Source organism: Antechinus flavipes, chromosome 3 (assembly GCF_016432865.1).
Source record: "Antechinus flavipes isolate AdamAnt ecotype Samford, QLD, Australia chromosome 3, AdamAnt_v2, whole genome shotgun sequence".
In the NCBI taxonomy this organism is placed as follows: domain Eukaryota; kingdom Metazoa; phylum Chordata; class Mammalia; order Dasyuromorphia; family Dasyuridae; genus Antechinus; species Antechinus flavipes.
The window spans coordinates 558,981,859-558,994,087 of record NC_067400.1 but is presented as its reverse complement, the minus strand read 5'-3'; the positions used below and the strand labels follow the sequence as shown (position 1 = coordinate 558,994,087).

The following is a 12,229-nucleotide window of genomic DNA, read 5'->3' as shown; positions in this document are numbered from 1 at the left end:
TGTAGAGAGTTAAGAACAAAGATTGAAACAATCCTTACTCACAATAAGAAAGCAATTAGAATTTGGTAGCATTAGGTAAGAAAGGTTTCCTGAAAGAGGTGGTTTTGGAAATGCTTAGAGATTTTGCCATAACTGAAGAGTTGAGGGGTCATTCTGTATGTGGATAAGCACAAGTGCAAAGACACAAAGATGTGAACCAATTAATTACTTGTAAAGTCCAAGGAGTTTGTTACTTAGCTCAAAAAATCTCCTGCTCAGAAATGTAGGAGTGAAATCTGTGAAGTTATCAATGTTTCCTTTTATCTGTCCTAATCATCACTTTGAAAGGTGGTTAAGGAATTTCTTTGAAGGTTTCTGAACATAGGTCACTTTTTTACAATTGTATCTTCTCTACTAGGTTTTGAACTCATCAAATGTGAGGATCCTGGAATCCCCCAATTTGGCTTTAAAGTTCATGATGGGGGCCACTTTGCAGGAAGTTCCGTATCCTTCAGCTGTGACCCTGGCTACACTCTACGAGGCAGCCCAGTTTTGATGTGCCTGACTGGAGAGCGCAGAGCCTGGGATAAACCTCTCCCCATTTGCATTGGTAGGATTGCTCTGCTTCTCATTATCCCTTCAGATCTTTTTTTTTTTTTTTTTTTTTTTTTTTTTTTTAGCAAAGCTTTCTTTTTGCCCTTATTGCCTTTTCTTCTATAACAGTAATAAAATAAATTTGCTGTCTGATATCACTATCAAGATTTGCTACGTTGCTTTTTCAATCTGGAGATGTCAGTTTGATAATAATTATATACTACATCTTTGTGATACTTTATACTTTACAGAGCACTCTTACATCTTTGTTTTATTCCTACTGCACCAGTAGGAGATGTTCAAGGCAAGTATTCTTATCCCCAGTGAACAGACAGGGAAACTAAAGAATTGGTGAGTTAAATAGCTTAACCAAAGTCACATATCTGGTTGGTGGCAAATTTAAGACCAGATTTCAGTTTCCTGATCTTTAGTCTTATGCTACCTATTTACATATTTCTCCTAATAGTTCCTTTATATGTTATTTCAACATATATTATAATAAAGAAGTGATATAGTCAATTGAAAAAGAACCAACTGAAACTAGGATAATTGGTTTCTAGTTTGAGTTTCATAATTAATTTTCCAAAGTCCTCAACTCACAGATTTGAAGTGAAGGTGTTAAGCCAGGTCCAAGAAAGTCTCTGCAGAGTGTTATATGAGGGGAAGATAGATGAAATCCAGGAGACATATGAGCTTGTGTTAAAGATATGACCATGTTTGGCTTCAGGGAGTATGCTGGCTTTCATCTCCACCTTATGGGTAGGGGGGATGATCATAGGAGCTGCTTAGAGAAGTTTAGAGAGTCTCTTATGGATTGCCAGAAGAGAGAATCCCAAAATAAAATAATTCCAAAGTCTATCAGCCTCCAGATTTATGAGCTCATCTGACTACTTGTACCCTGTACAAGTGCCTTAACAAAATTGTACATGGATTTTGTGTTTACACTCACCTACAAATAATTTCTCTGGTTTCCATTTCCCCATCTGTAAAATGGAGATTATAATTCCTTTCTATCTTTTTCATGGGAATGTTATAAGGAGAAATATGATATTAAAGCAACTTTTTGTAGACTAGCTAAAATACCTTCTGTGAACATTATGCTCATCACTATTGTATTTGGGGACCAGAATGGGACCAAAGCAAGGTGAAGAACATAGAGAAGCAAATTTATCCTTGTGTCTATGTCCTCCATTCGTTCCTCTCTACCATTTCTTGCTCTTCTCTTCTACTTTTTGTCTACCTCGCCATCCATGATGTTTGTGTTCCCCCTTTCCTGCCCTTGTTCCCACCCTAACCTACTTTCCAGACCTCAAGCTCTGAACTTCATCACATGAAAATACATACATAATATGTTTTGTACACTTTAAAGCTCTATGTAAATGTCTGCTACTGTTATTCTTATCCCTTTAGAATGCACATGCATTAAGAGCCTTTTTTCCCATGCTTCACATTGGTCTATGTGACCAAATTAATTTCCTTTGAAGTGTGAATGGTCAAAGATATTTATAATGCTGTCATTCCTCCATTTAATCTAGGTCTTTCAGTAATATATTTCCTGAATCCAAAGCAGGGTCCAATGGTAGTTCAGAAGCCCAGGATGTTCCCAAAAGTGGAATACGAAGATATTGCTCCCAATTCCTTCCTCGTACTCTGGAGGCCGGGGTTTATGTGTATACTCCTTACCCTGTCTATAGTTGGGTCCCATTTGGCACAAGGCTGATAGCACCTATTGCAACCAGAAGTAACTATTGGAGTTTGAGATGTCCCTCAGGATGCCAAGATATGGTAGAGTTAAGAGGCATCCAAGATGTCTAAAATCTAATCAGGATGGAGTTTAAAAGAGCAATATAGGTGGATAAGACAGAGATAAGGTAAGCCCTAGGCTTTGTGTTTATAAGCCCTGGCAATACAGATAGAGGCAAGCAAGACAATCCTGGCTTTCAAAGAATTTGCATTTTAATGGCAGAAGATACAAGTTAAAGGAACCTGGAGAGTGAAATAGGAGAGGGACAAGGCAGTAGGCACAGAGGAAGTGGAAGCAAAAAGTCTGGAGAGTAAAGTTGTAAGTTAAGAGAAATATGAGAGGCAGCTAAGTAGCACCAGCCGTGGAGTCAGAAGGACCTGAATTCAAGTGTGGTCTCACACACTTGTTGGCTGTGTAACCCTTGGCAAATCAGTTAACCCTAATTATAGACAGACACAGGGTGGAAGGGAGGGAGTTAGAGAGAGAAAAAGAAGGCTAAGGAAAGGGAGAGAAAGAAGAAAAAAAGAGAGGAGAGGAAAAGGAAGAGGAGGGAGAGAGAGAGAGAGAGAGACAGAGACAGAGACAGAGAGACAGAAACAGAGATAGACAGACAGAAAAAGACAGAGACAGACAGAAAAAGACAGAGACAGAGAAAGAGAGAAGAGAGGACAAAGAGGGAGAGGAAGGGAAAGAGGGATGGAACAGGAGAGGGAGGAAGACATACACAAAAACACAGAGATAGACAGAAAAAGATAAAGACACACAGAGGCAGAAACAAAGAGAGACAGACATTGAGAGAGAGAGAGAGAGAGAGAGAGAGAGACAGAGAGACAGAGACAGAGAGAGACAGAGAGACAGAAACAGAGATAGACAGACAGAAAAAGACAGAGACAGACAGAAAAAGACAGAGACAAACAGAAAAAGACAGAGACAGAGAAAGAGAGAAGAGAGGACAAAGAGGGAGAGGAAGGGAAAGAGGGATGGAACAGGAGAGGGAGGAAGACATACACAAAAACACAGAGATAGACAGAAAAAGATAAAGACACACAGAGGCAGAAACAAAGAGAGACAGACATTGAGAGAGAGAGAGAGAGAGAGAGAGAGAGAGAGAGAGAGAGAGGGAGAGGTAGAAGGAGAAGGAGAGAGAAGCATGATGGAAGCCCCTCCCGAAAAAATAAATAATATAGTCAGGCATTCACCATTAAGCAGGAATTTAGGTGCCTCAAGGCAAAGGTTTCTCTAAAATGACAGTACAACTAAGGATAAAGAGAAGACAGCATGGATTTAGGCTCTATCAGAGGCATGGAACTTCTTTACTGCTCAGACCACATCTGGAATATCGCCTTCATTTCTGGCTACTTCATTAAGAAACACTCTGGTAAACTGGAGTGCTTCCAAACAAAGGCACTAGCATGATGAGATGACGTTAAATCAAACCATTTCACTGGTGCTTGAAGAAATTAGTCATGTTTAGCTTATAGAAGAGAAGACTTAAGAGGGACATCATAACTGCCTTTAAGTATTGAAAGGACTGCCACATGTAAGAGTAGTTTGTCTGATTCCATTTGACCTCAGATGACAAAAGAAGAAACATAGAAATCACTGAGAGCTAGATATTGATTTCATTACTGATCATTTGAGCTGTTCAAAAGTAAAATGGCATTTCTCTATAGGTAGTGATTTTCCCATCAGGGGATACCTTCTGGCAAAAGTGATATGGAGCAATGGATAGAGCATTGAATTTGGTGCTAGAAATATCTGGAGTTAAATGTTCCCCCAGACATTTACTAATTTGTATGACTGTGGGCAACTCACCTAAATTCTGTGAATTTTATTTTCCTTATCTGTGCAATGGGAGTAGCATCATACCTGCTTATTGTGAGAGGAGCAAATAAACTAATGAGCTTACTAATGTGTTGCTTTGCAAAACAAAGTGTTATATAAATATCAGATATTATAGTTGTTATTTAGTAGGTTTTTTTGTTGTTTGCTTTTGTTCTTGTTAGTTTAGGTTACCTTTAGTTAGTTTAATTTAGACTTATGTTCTAACTCCAGTTGTATGACTTTGGCTAGTTTCTTCTATAAAGTGAGTGGTCATTTTGGGTGTTCTAATGTCCCTTTCATCTTTAACATACCATGATTTTGTGATTCCTACCTCCTGTAGTATTAACAATTTTTCTTCACCTTTTCTTCTTTTTATTTTTGCTTATGTTTCCCTGTTTGTCCCTAATAGCTTGTCTTCCTGATAGCACCGCTGAGAAACCCATTACCTAGTAACCCAGGTCTAATTTGATTAAGACTTTAGGGCCCAGAGTCAACATATAGTGGGGAGGTCTTTTGTGCATCCAATTCTGATGTCTAGATCAAAGGGGTCCCCATTTAAAAATTCTTATTTCCATGAATAGAGCACTAGCCCTGAAGTCAGGAGGACTTAAGTTCCAATCTAGCTTCAGACACTTAACACTTCTAACTGTATGATCCTTGGCAAGTCACTTAACCCAATTGCCTAAAAAAAAATATTATTTCCTTGAGTTTGTGATATGTTTTTGGTGTTTTGTGATAAGACATTAAAAGAGCTGTACATTTCTTCTCTGTTAATTCCCCTTAGCAGGTAAAACTATTAAAGAAGAATGATAGCATGTTAGATCACTTCAGTTTCTTAGGTTCCTCTATACCCTGGGGTTATTACCATCATTATGTAATACTGGAGGATCTCAGAAAAAGGTGTAACAGTCATTAAAACTGCTAAAAAGCTACTCTATCAGATTTCTCATTTGCTTCTCACTCTGTTGGGATTTCTTTCAGCTGAGTGTGGAGGGACTATCAAAGGAGAGGTGTCTGGACAAGTGCTGTCACCTGGGTATCCAGCTCCCTATGACCACAATCTCAACTGTGTTTGGACTATTGAAGCTGATGCTGGGTGCACAATAAGGTAAGTGAAAAGGGCTCATGGAAATAATCAATATTCTCGTTTCAAGGGATATTACTACATAGTGACTTTTATGTCATAAGTGAGATAACAAGCTTCCAACTAAGTCTTAGAGAAAAGGACCAGGACTTCATGTGCTATCTAGGATTTTTGCATTTTCTAATCATTGCAGTTGCAATAAGGCGTTCTTGCTTCTCCCAATGACAAATTCTGGTGGTTATCACCACTCATCTATTTCAGTCTATTCAGAACAGTGATGGATTTAGGCAAAAGTTTATTAGCCTTTTAGGAAATTAAAGGGGAGTAATCTCAATATTTAAATTTTAAAATAAATCAATGAGAGAGAGAGAGCGCCTTAGAAGATACATCCTGGTTATCCATTGACCTCACTACTTGCTTCACTGTTTCCTGGGTCTGAGCTAGGTCTTGTGATCTTGTTTTATTAACCACTTAACAGGGACACAATATGGCTAGGAGGCATAAATATGACATATCTTCTCGATAACATAGCCCATTAACAATTGAAGTTCCTTTTTACAGCAGCCTTTGCATGCTTTTATACACCAATGCCAGAAAGTCTCCTATAGTGAGCATGGACACACTAATTAACATGATACCCATCAAAGGCCTCTAAGTTAATATAGCTTCCTTTTATTTGGTATAATATTATACAATATATTTGAATAACACATATAATTGATTTGTACTACCAGTTATGTCCCCATGTAATTTCTATCTAAAATAATAGAGGAGTTAAATTGTGTTTTTGTTTTTTTACTATTGTATTGAGCTATGGAGCTCACCTCTTAAATATCATCAGAAAATTCTCATTGAGCTTCTGCCATTTGTGCAGATTTATGCTTAGCCACACTATGAAAGGCAATATCCTTGCTCTCAAAGTAGATAAAGGATAATTTAAAATTATGTTCACATGGGTGGTCATTCAAAAAGATGTCTTAAATAAGACCAAGCAAAAACAAAGTCTCAATGAGTAGGCTAGAATAAAAAGTCTATTCCAGACCCAAATTCATCAGCCCAGAGACTTGATTTGGAGGTTCCAGGCTAGATACAACAAATACTCTTATATAGTATGTGAAAGGCTAAATAAAATCCTGGTGAGACTCAGCAAGCCTAAGCACTGCCATGCTGGGCTTTCCCAAAGGCTTTACTGTGTACGATGGCTTTTGTCTCCACCTTAGAGGTGAGGACTGCATAAGCTGCTTAGAGATAATTAAATGGTCTCTTATGAGTAGTCTGAGAAGAAATGTCTAAATTAAGTCATTCCATAGTTTCATGGTCTCCAGAATTTTGAGTCACCTTGTCTACCTGTATTCCCCATATATGTATCTCACCACCACAGTACTTTCAGTTGAGGCTCTATTTTACCTGTACACAACTGTGTGCATTCTGGGAAAGTGTACCCTTGGTTTGTAAGTAGAATTCTATATAATTGTTAATTCTGTTTTGCCTTTTGAGTACATGACTTTGTTCAGAGTTAATTGAGTCAACTGTTTAATTTGCTAATGGGAAACAGTGATGAGACTTGAAGATGCAAAAAAAATTATTTTTAAAAATGAGTAATAGTTTCCATATAAGCAGTAGTACTTCTCATTTCCCTCCCTTGTTTGGATTTATGTAATTGTTTTTTTTTTGTTTGTTTGTTTTTGCAGAACTTCATAGGCAGACTTCATAGACAAGAAACTCTCTGTAACAATGCATTATACAGATTTTAGAATGACTTAAAAAAACAAACAATAAAAGGTTTGAATATGCCTTATAGAACTTTGGGAATATTTGCTTTCTATAGAGTTAGGCTGCTCATCTCATCAATTTCAGTATTCTTGTTTTTAAATCCTGAGTCAAATGTACAAAAGGAAAAAAGAAGGAAGGAGGGAAAGAAAAAAGGAAACAAGGAAGGAAGGGAGAAAGGAAGGGAGGAAGGAAGGAAGGGAAGAAAGGAAGGAAAGAAGGAGGGGAAAGAGGGAGGAAAGAAGGAGGGGAAAGGGAGGAAAGGAGGAAAGGAGACAATGAAGAAAGGGGGGAAAGAGGGAGGAAAGGAAGGAAGGAGGAAGGAAGGAAGGAGGAAAGAAGGAAGAAAAGAAGGAAGGAAGGGAGGAAAAAGGAAACAAGAAGGAAGGAGGGAAAGAAAAAAGGAAACAAGGAAGGAAGGAGAAAAGAGGGAAGGAAAAAGGAAACAAGGAAGGAAGGAAGGAAAGAAGGGAAGGAGGAAGGAAAAAAGAGAAAGAGGGAGAAAGGAAGGAAGAAAGAAAGGAAAGAATGGAGGGAAGAAGGAAGGGAAAAGGGAAGCCATATGAATATAATCTCATTTTTGGACAATTATCATGTTATGTAGTTTGACAGAAAACAAAAACATCTATTTAGAAGCATTTTTAGTGTACAGTGTAGGACCAAAATTTGTTATTCTCCTGCTTTCTGATACACATCAGTGAACAGGAAAGCTTCACTGAGCCTCTAATCCAAACATAGTACTTGGGCTCAAGTGGGGAAATGATCTTGATTTTCATTGTGCTTGGGGGTAGGATTGTAATCTCTTTTTGCATTCTGTCAGCAATGTCTGAGTACGTGGTAGTACCATTAAACAATATGGTATTAGCCTTAGATCCTAACATGTCAATATCATATTCCATGATTGAGTTGAAGGTAGTTTTATGGATACCACAGGATTTGATAACTAAGAGGAGAGCTTCTGGGTACCTAAATCCCTCCTTGTCACTGGTTATAACCTGACCATCAGGATACTGATAGCTTTTAGAGAAGAGATAGATGCAGTAGTGTTCATCCGCTCCAATCTAGGGCATCAGAAGATTCCTTCTATCTGATGTTATAGTTTCTCTCCCAGTTGTGGTAGTGAACCTGAAACTTCACTGTCACTGTCTCTATGAATTATTCTGTCAGATCACTGCCAACTACATCCAGATGGAGCATGGCATGAAGGGCATAACCATCATCCCATGGGGATCAGACCATTATAATGCCAGTGGTACAACCAGAGACATATAGAGATACCATAATCTAGGTGACAGCATACATGGCTAGTTGTCGTTGGGATTCATGGGAGCTTCTGTGAGTGGTGTAGGGTGCACTTTCCAGGTAACACAGGGCTAATTATGGAAAGTGTGGTGCCAGATCTTCTTGATGGCCCCAGGTGATGACTGTAGCATGTTTAATGTAGATTTTCAAGATCAGAATACCTCTTGTTCTGATTATTATCCTCCATGTAGTTACCCAGAGTCATACACATCCTGATCTCTATGGAGAGGAAAAAAAGCTGGAGGGGTATTGTTTTCTACAAAGCCAGTTTTGGACAATCCAGAGCCATTGTTAATAATGAGGAAAATAATTTCTTCATCCACTATGAACTTTAAAGGGGCAAGTTTCAACCTTAAGACAGGAAGGAAATGGTCCAGTACTAGGGGAATCTCGAGAGCGAAGAGAGATTTTTTTAATGGCTAAATCTAATGTCATTTTCTGAGTCTTCATCTTCTTAGACTTCTTACTTATGTGCCTTTGACACATTGGATTTCTATCTTTTCTTGATTCTCTCATCTTTCTATGTTTTTCATTACAGGATTGTCTCCTGATTTTCTTCCAATCTGACTATTCCTTCTCAGTTTCTTCCTGGAGCTTTATCCATGATAGATTTGATTGCTATAGCTATTTCTTTAGATTCTCTACTAGGTACAAGAATATCACAACAATAAGATTGAAACTGGTCTCTTCCTGCCTTTCCACTATTTTCCTCACTCTAGTTCATTATACAGAGTACTGCCAAAATTATTTTCCTGAAATGTAGATAAATATGACTATGTGACTCCTCTACTCAGTCAACTACAGTAACTTGCTAGGATAAAATCTAAACTCTTTTGTTTTTCTTTTAAAGTGCTTTCCAATGTAATTGAGCCAAACCATCCTTCACTCTGTTCATGAGAGACAGCACTCTTCTTGTCTCCAGACCTTTGCATGGGCTAGCTACATGCCTAAGATGCACTGTCAGCTATACATGGATGCATAAATTCCCTCTCATACTTTTAAGAAAGCAGTTGGATTCCTATTTTTTGTATTTCCCCCTCTCAAACTATCATTCATTTAAGAACTTTGTTAAAATTTGTATTTATTCACTTTACACTAATACTGTATTTATTTATAAATGCACTTATTTATTGCTCTTAGAATGTAGGATCCTTGAAACAGGGATTTCAAAAAACCTGTACTTGAAACAAGTTGTCTAGGGCCTAGACCCTGGTAAACATTTAAATGTTTGTTAATTAATTGATAGAAAACTCCAGTGAGAGACTCTATGTAGAAATAAAATACTAAGCTGAGATGATTATATTACTAGAAGTATTTCAGCACATTTGCTGGTGAGAAACTAGCTCGAGATGAGTTTAATTGGCTCTTGCCTAAAATTGTAGCTCTGCAGATTCCCTTTGTATACTTTGTAGAGTTGATAACCAGAGGAGACAATTCCATCTTAGGGGTTGACATCTCAGAACTCTGCCATTTAAATGAAGGTTGTAATAAAGTAATATTCCAGAAAGTTGGGATGAAGCTGTTCTCCTAGTAGCTCATTTTTGTATTATCACTGAGTTTAAAGCAAAAGCCTTTAGAGTGTTTGATGATTAGGCTATTGCTAACCTCATTATCTTGAGTGGCAAATCTTTGTTCCATTACACATTGCAAATGCAGGAAAAAAATACGTTAAAAGTTGAGAAAACACCCTGTGGTATCTTGACAAATAGATACAACTTGCTTTCGTTATTCATGTATTAGAGTCTTGGAGAGGGCTCCAGGGTTTCCACAGCAATTACTGAATATTCTTTATTACAGCATAAGGAAAAAAAAACTCATTTAGACAATGGATGTTTCACTCATATGATACTCATCTGCAGATCTTCACATTTATAAGGGAAAATAACTGCTAAAGGAACAGCTGTTGCCTAATCTAGGAGAAGGAAGACCAATGAGAAATCATTTCAAAAAAACTGCTGCTACTGGTGTCTCCAGAGGTCTCACTCTGTCATCCAAATGAGAATTAGTTTAAATTACCCCAAATGACATTCAAAAATATGAAAAGAAAATAATCATTTTATTTATAAGACATCTCACCCCAAATCAGCAGGGCTCTGAATACACAATTAAAATATATTCACAATAACAAACAATAATAATTAAAGCATGACAACCCCACAATATAAAAGGCACAGAAATTACTAAAAAGTTGAAAGAAACACTGAAGTTCAGAACACATTGAAAGACTCCTCCCTTATGGCACCAAGCCAGGATTCAAATGGAAAAAATAGACAAAAAATTACTCTTCATTGTGTTTAATGCCAAACTTCTAATGCTTCTATTGACCTCTAGCACCCTTTCCAAGGCTACTCCCTCAATAACTGAATAATGTTCATTAGACTGAACAAATCTCAGGAATCCCTATTATGTGTCAGAAAGATATAGAGCTAGAGAAGTGGCAGAGCTTTTTTCCCCCCCTACTTTTTGGAGGAGTGAGACAGTTCAGGTTAACAAATAAAGGAATCCCTAAGGAGAGAGATATCAGTCATCCCTATTTTTTCTTCTTTGTTTACAATACTGAATTGATGGTTTCTTTTCTATAGGAAAAGTGTTCTACCTCCTGATTTCTTGGAAACAGGTAACTGCTTCCTAGTATAATAATATAATTTGCTGCTTTATGGGAAATCATCTCATTATAATTAGCTCAAAATTTCAAGTGTCCTTATTGTTCTTTTCAATATCATATTCTTTTACCTTTCATCTTCTTTCCTGAAATGGTTAGGATACCCTTCTCCAGATACCTTTTTTCTTTTGTTTTATTAAGAAATGTTTATGCTTGTCAATCAGTGTCATTTTATTTATTGCTGTTTTTTTTTTCCAAATTGCGTATTTAAATAGGTCAAATGTGAATTGCATATAGTGTATTTTTGTCTTTTATTTTTCATATTTAACGTTAATGTTGACTTATGTTCTGACCAGCTAATTATCAGTTAATTTTTTTTCCCCAAAAAACTCTTTACATTCTTAACCAATCATTTCTTAGCTAGTAATATGATCAATTTCACTTTTTATTATGTTATTCAGCATTTTATTCCTTTCTATATTCCTGAAAATGTCAATTGAGGGAAAAAGAAAACAAGTTTATATCAAATATCTTATATTTGATATAAAATTAATATGACTACATAAAACATGAAAAAGCATTCTCTAATGAATAGATGCTCAAAAAATGAGAGATTATTAAGTTACATGAAAGATTGTTTTATATTACGAATAGTAAGAGAAATGAAAATTTAAAAAAATATCCAGATATTTGGCAAAATGGCAGAAGGTATAGGTAGTCAGTCTTGAAGGAAATACCAAAATATTGGGACAATGATACATTATTTATGATGGTAAATTGATCTAGCCAATCTTGAAGGCAATCTGGAATTATACTTTTTTTAAAAAGTGACTTAAATGTCCTTGGCCTTTGACATAGAGATCTTATCGCTAGACATAAAACCTAAGAAAATCAGAGTCAAAAAAAAAATAAATTACATATAAGCTAAAATGTGAATAATAATACCTTTTTTGTGAGGTGGCAATTAAGAACTGGAAGCAAAATAGATGCCCATCATATGGGAGATGTCTAAACAAAGTCTGTAGTATAAAAATGTAATAGAATATTATTATGAGGTATGACAGAACTAATAATTCAGAGTCTAGAGAAGTATAGAAAAGACTTAGATGAACCAAGAACTGATTGAGATTGAAAAACGCAGAATTAGGAAAACTATCAGACATTGAGTATAAAAATAATAAAAGTGGGAAAAGTGAAAGACAGGACTGACTTCCATATAGATTTAATGACCATGTTTAGCCTTCAAGAAGAATTTAGAAAATAGACTTTTTGCAAAAACAAGAAAGTATAGATATAAAATATTACAAATAATGTTAAACACAGTTGATGT

The 12,229-nt window shown here is 36.5% G+C and overlaps 1 protein-coding gene across 1 annotated transcript in view; it reads left to right on the top strand.

Annotated features, from left to right (window-relative positions):
• Positions 1–12,229, top strand: part of CSMD2 (CUB and Sushi multiple domains 2) — a 1,001,023-nt gene that overhangs the window by 740,960 nt on the left and 247,834 nt on the right. Inside the window, exons 24-25 of the mRNA XM_051987630.1 lie at positions 398–589; positions 5,123–5,249. Coding sequence (XP_051843590.1) covers positions 398–589; positions 5,123–5,249 — 319 coding nt within the window. The remainder of the gene's footprint in view (positions 1–397; positions 590–5,122; positions 5,250–12,229) is intronic.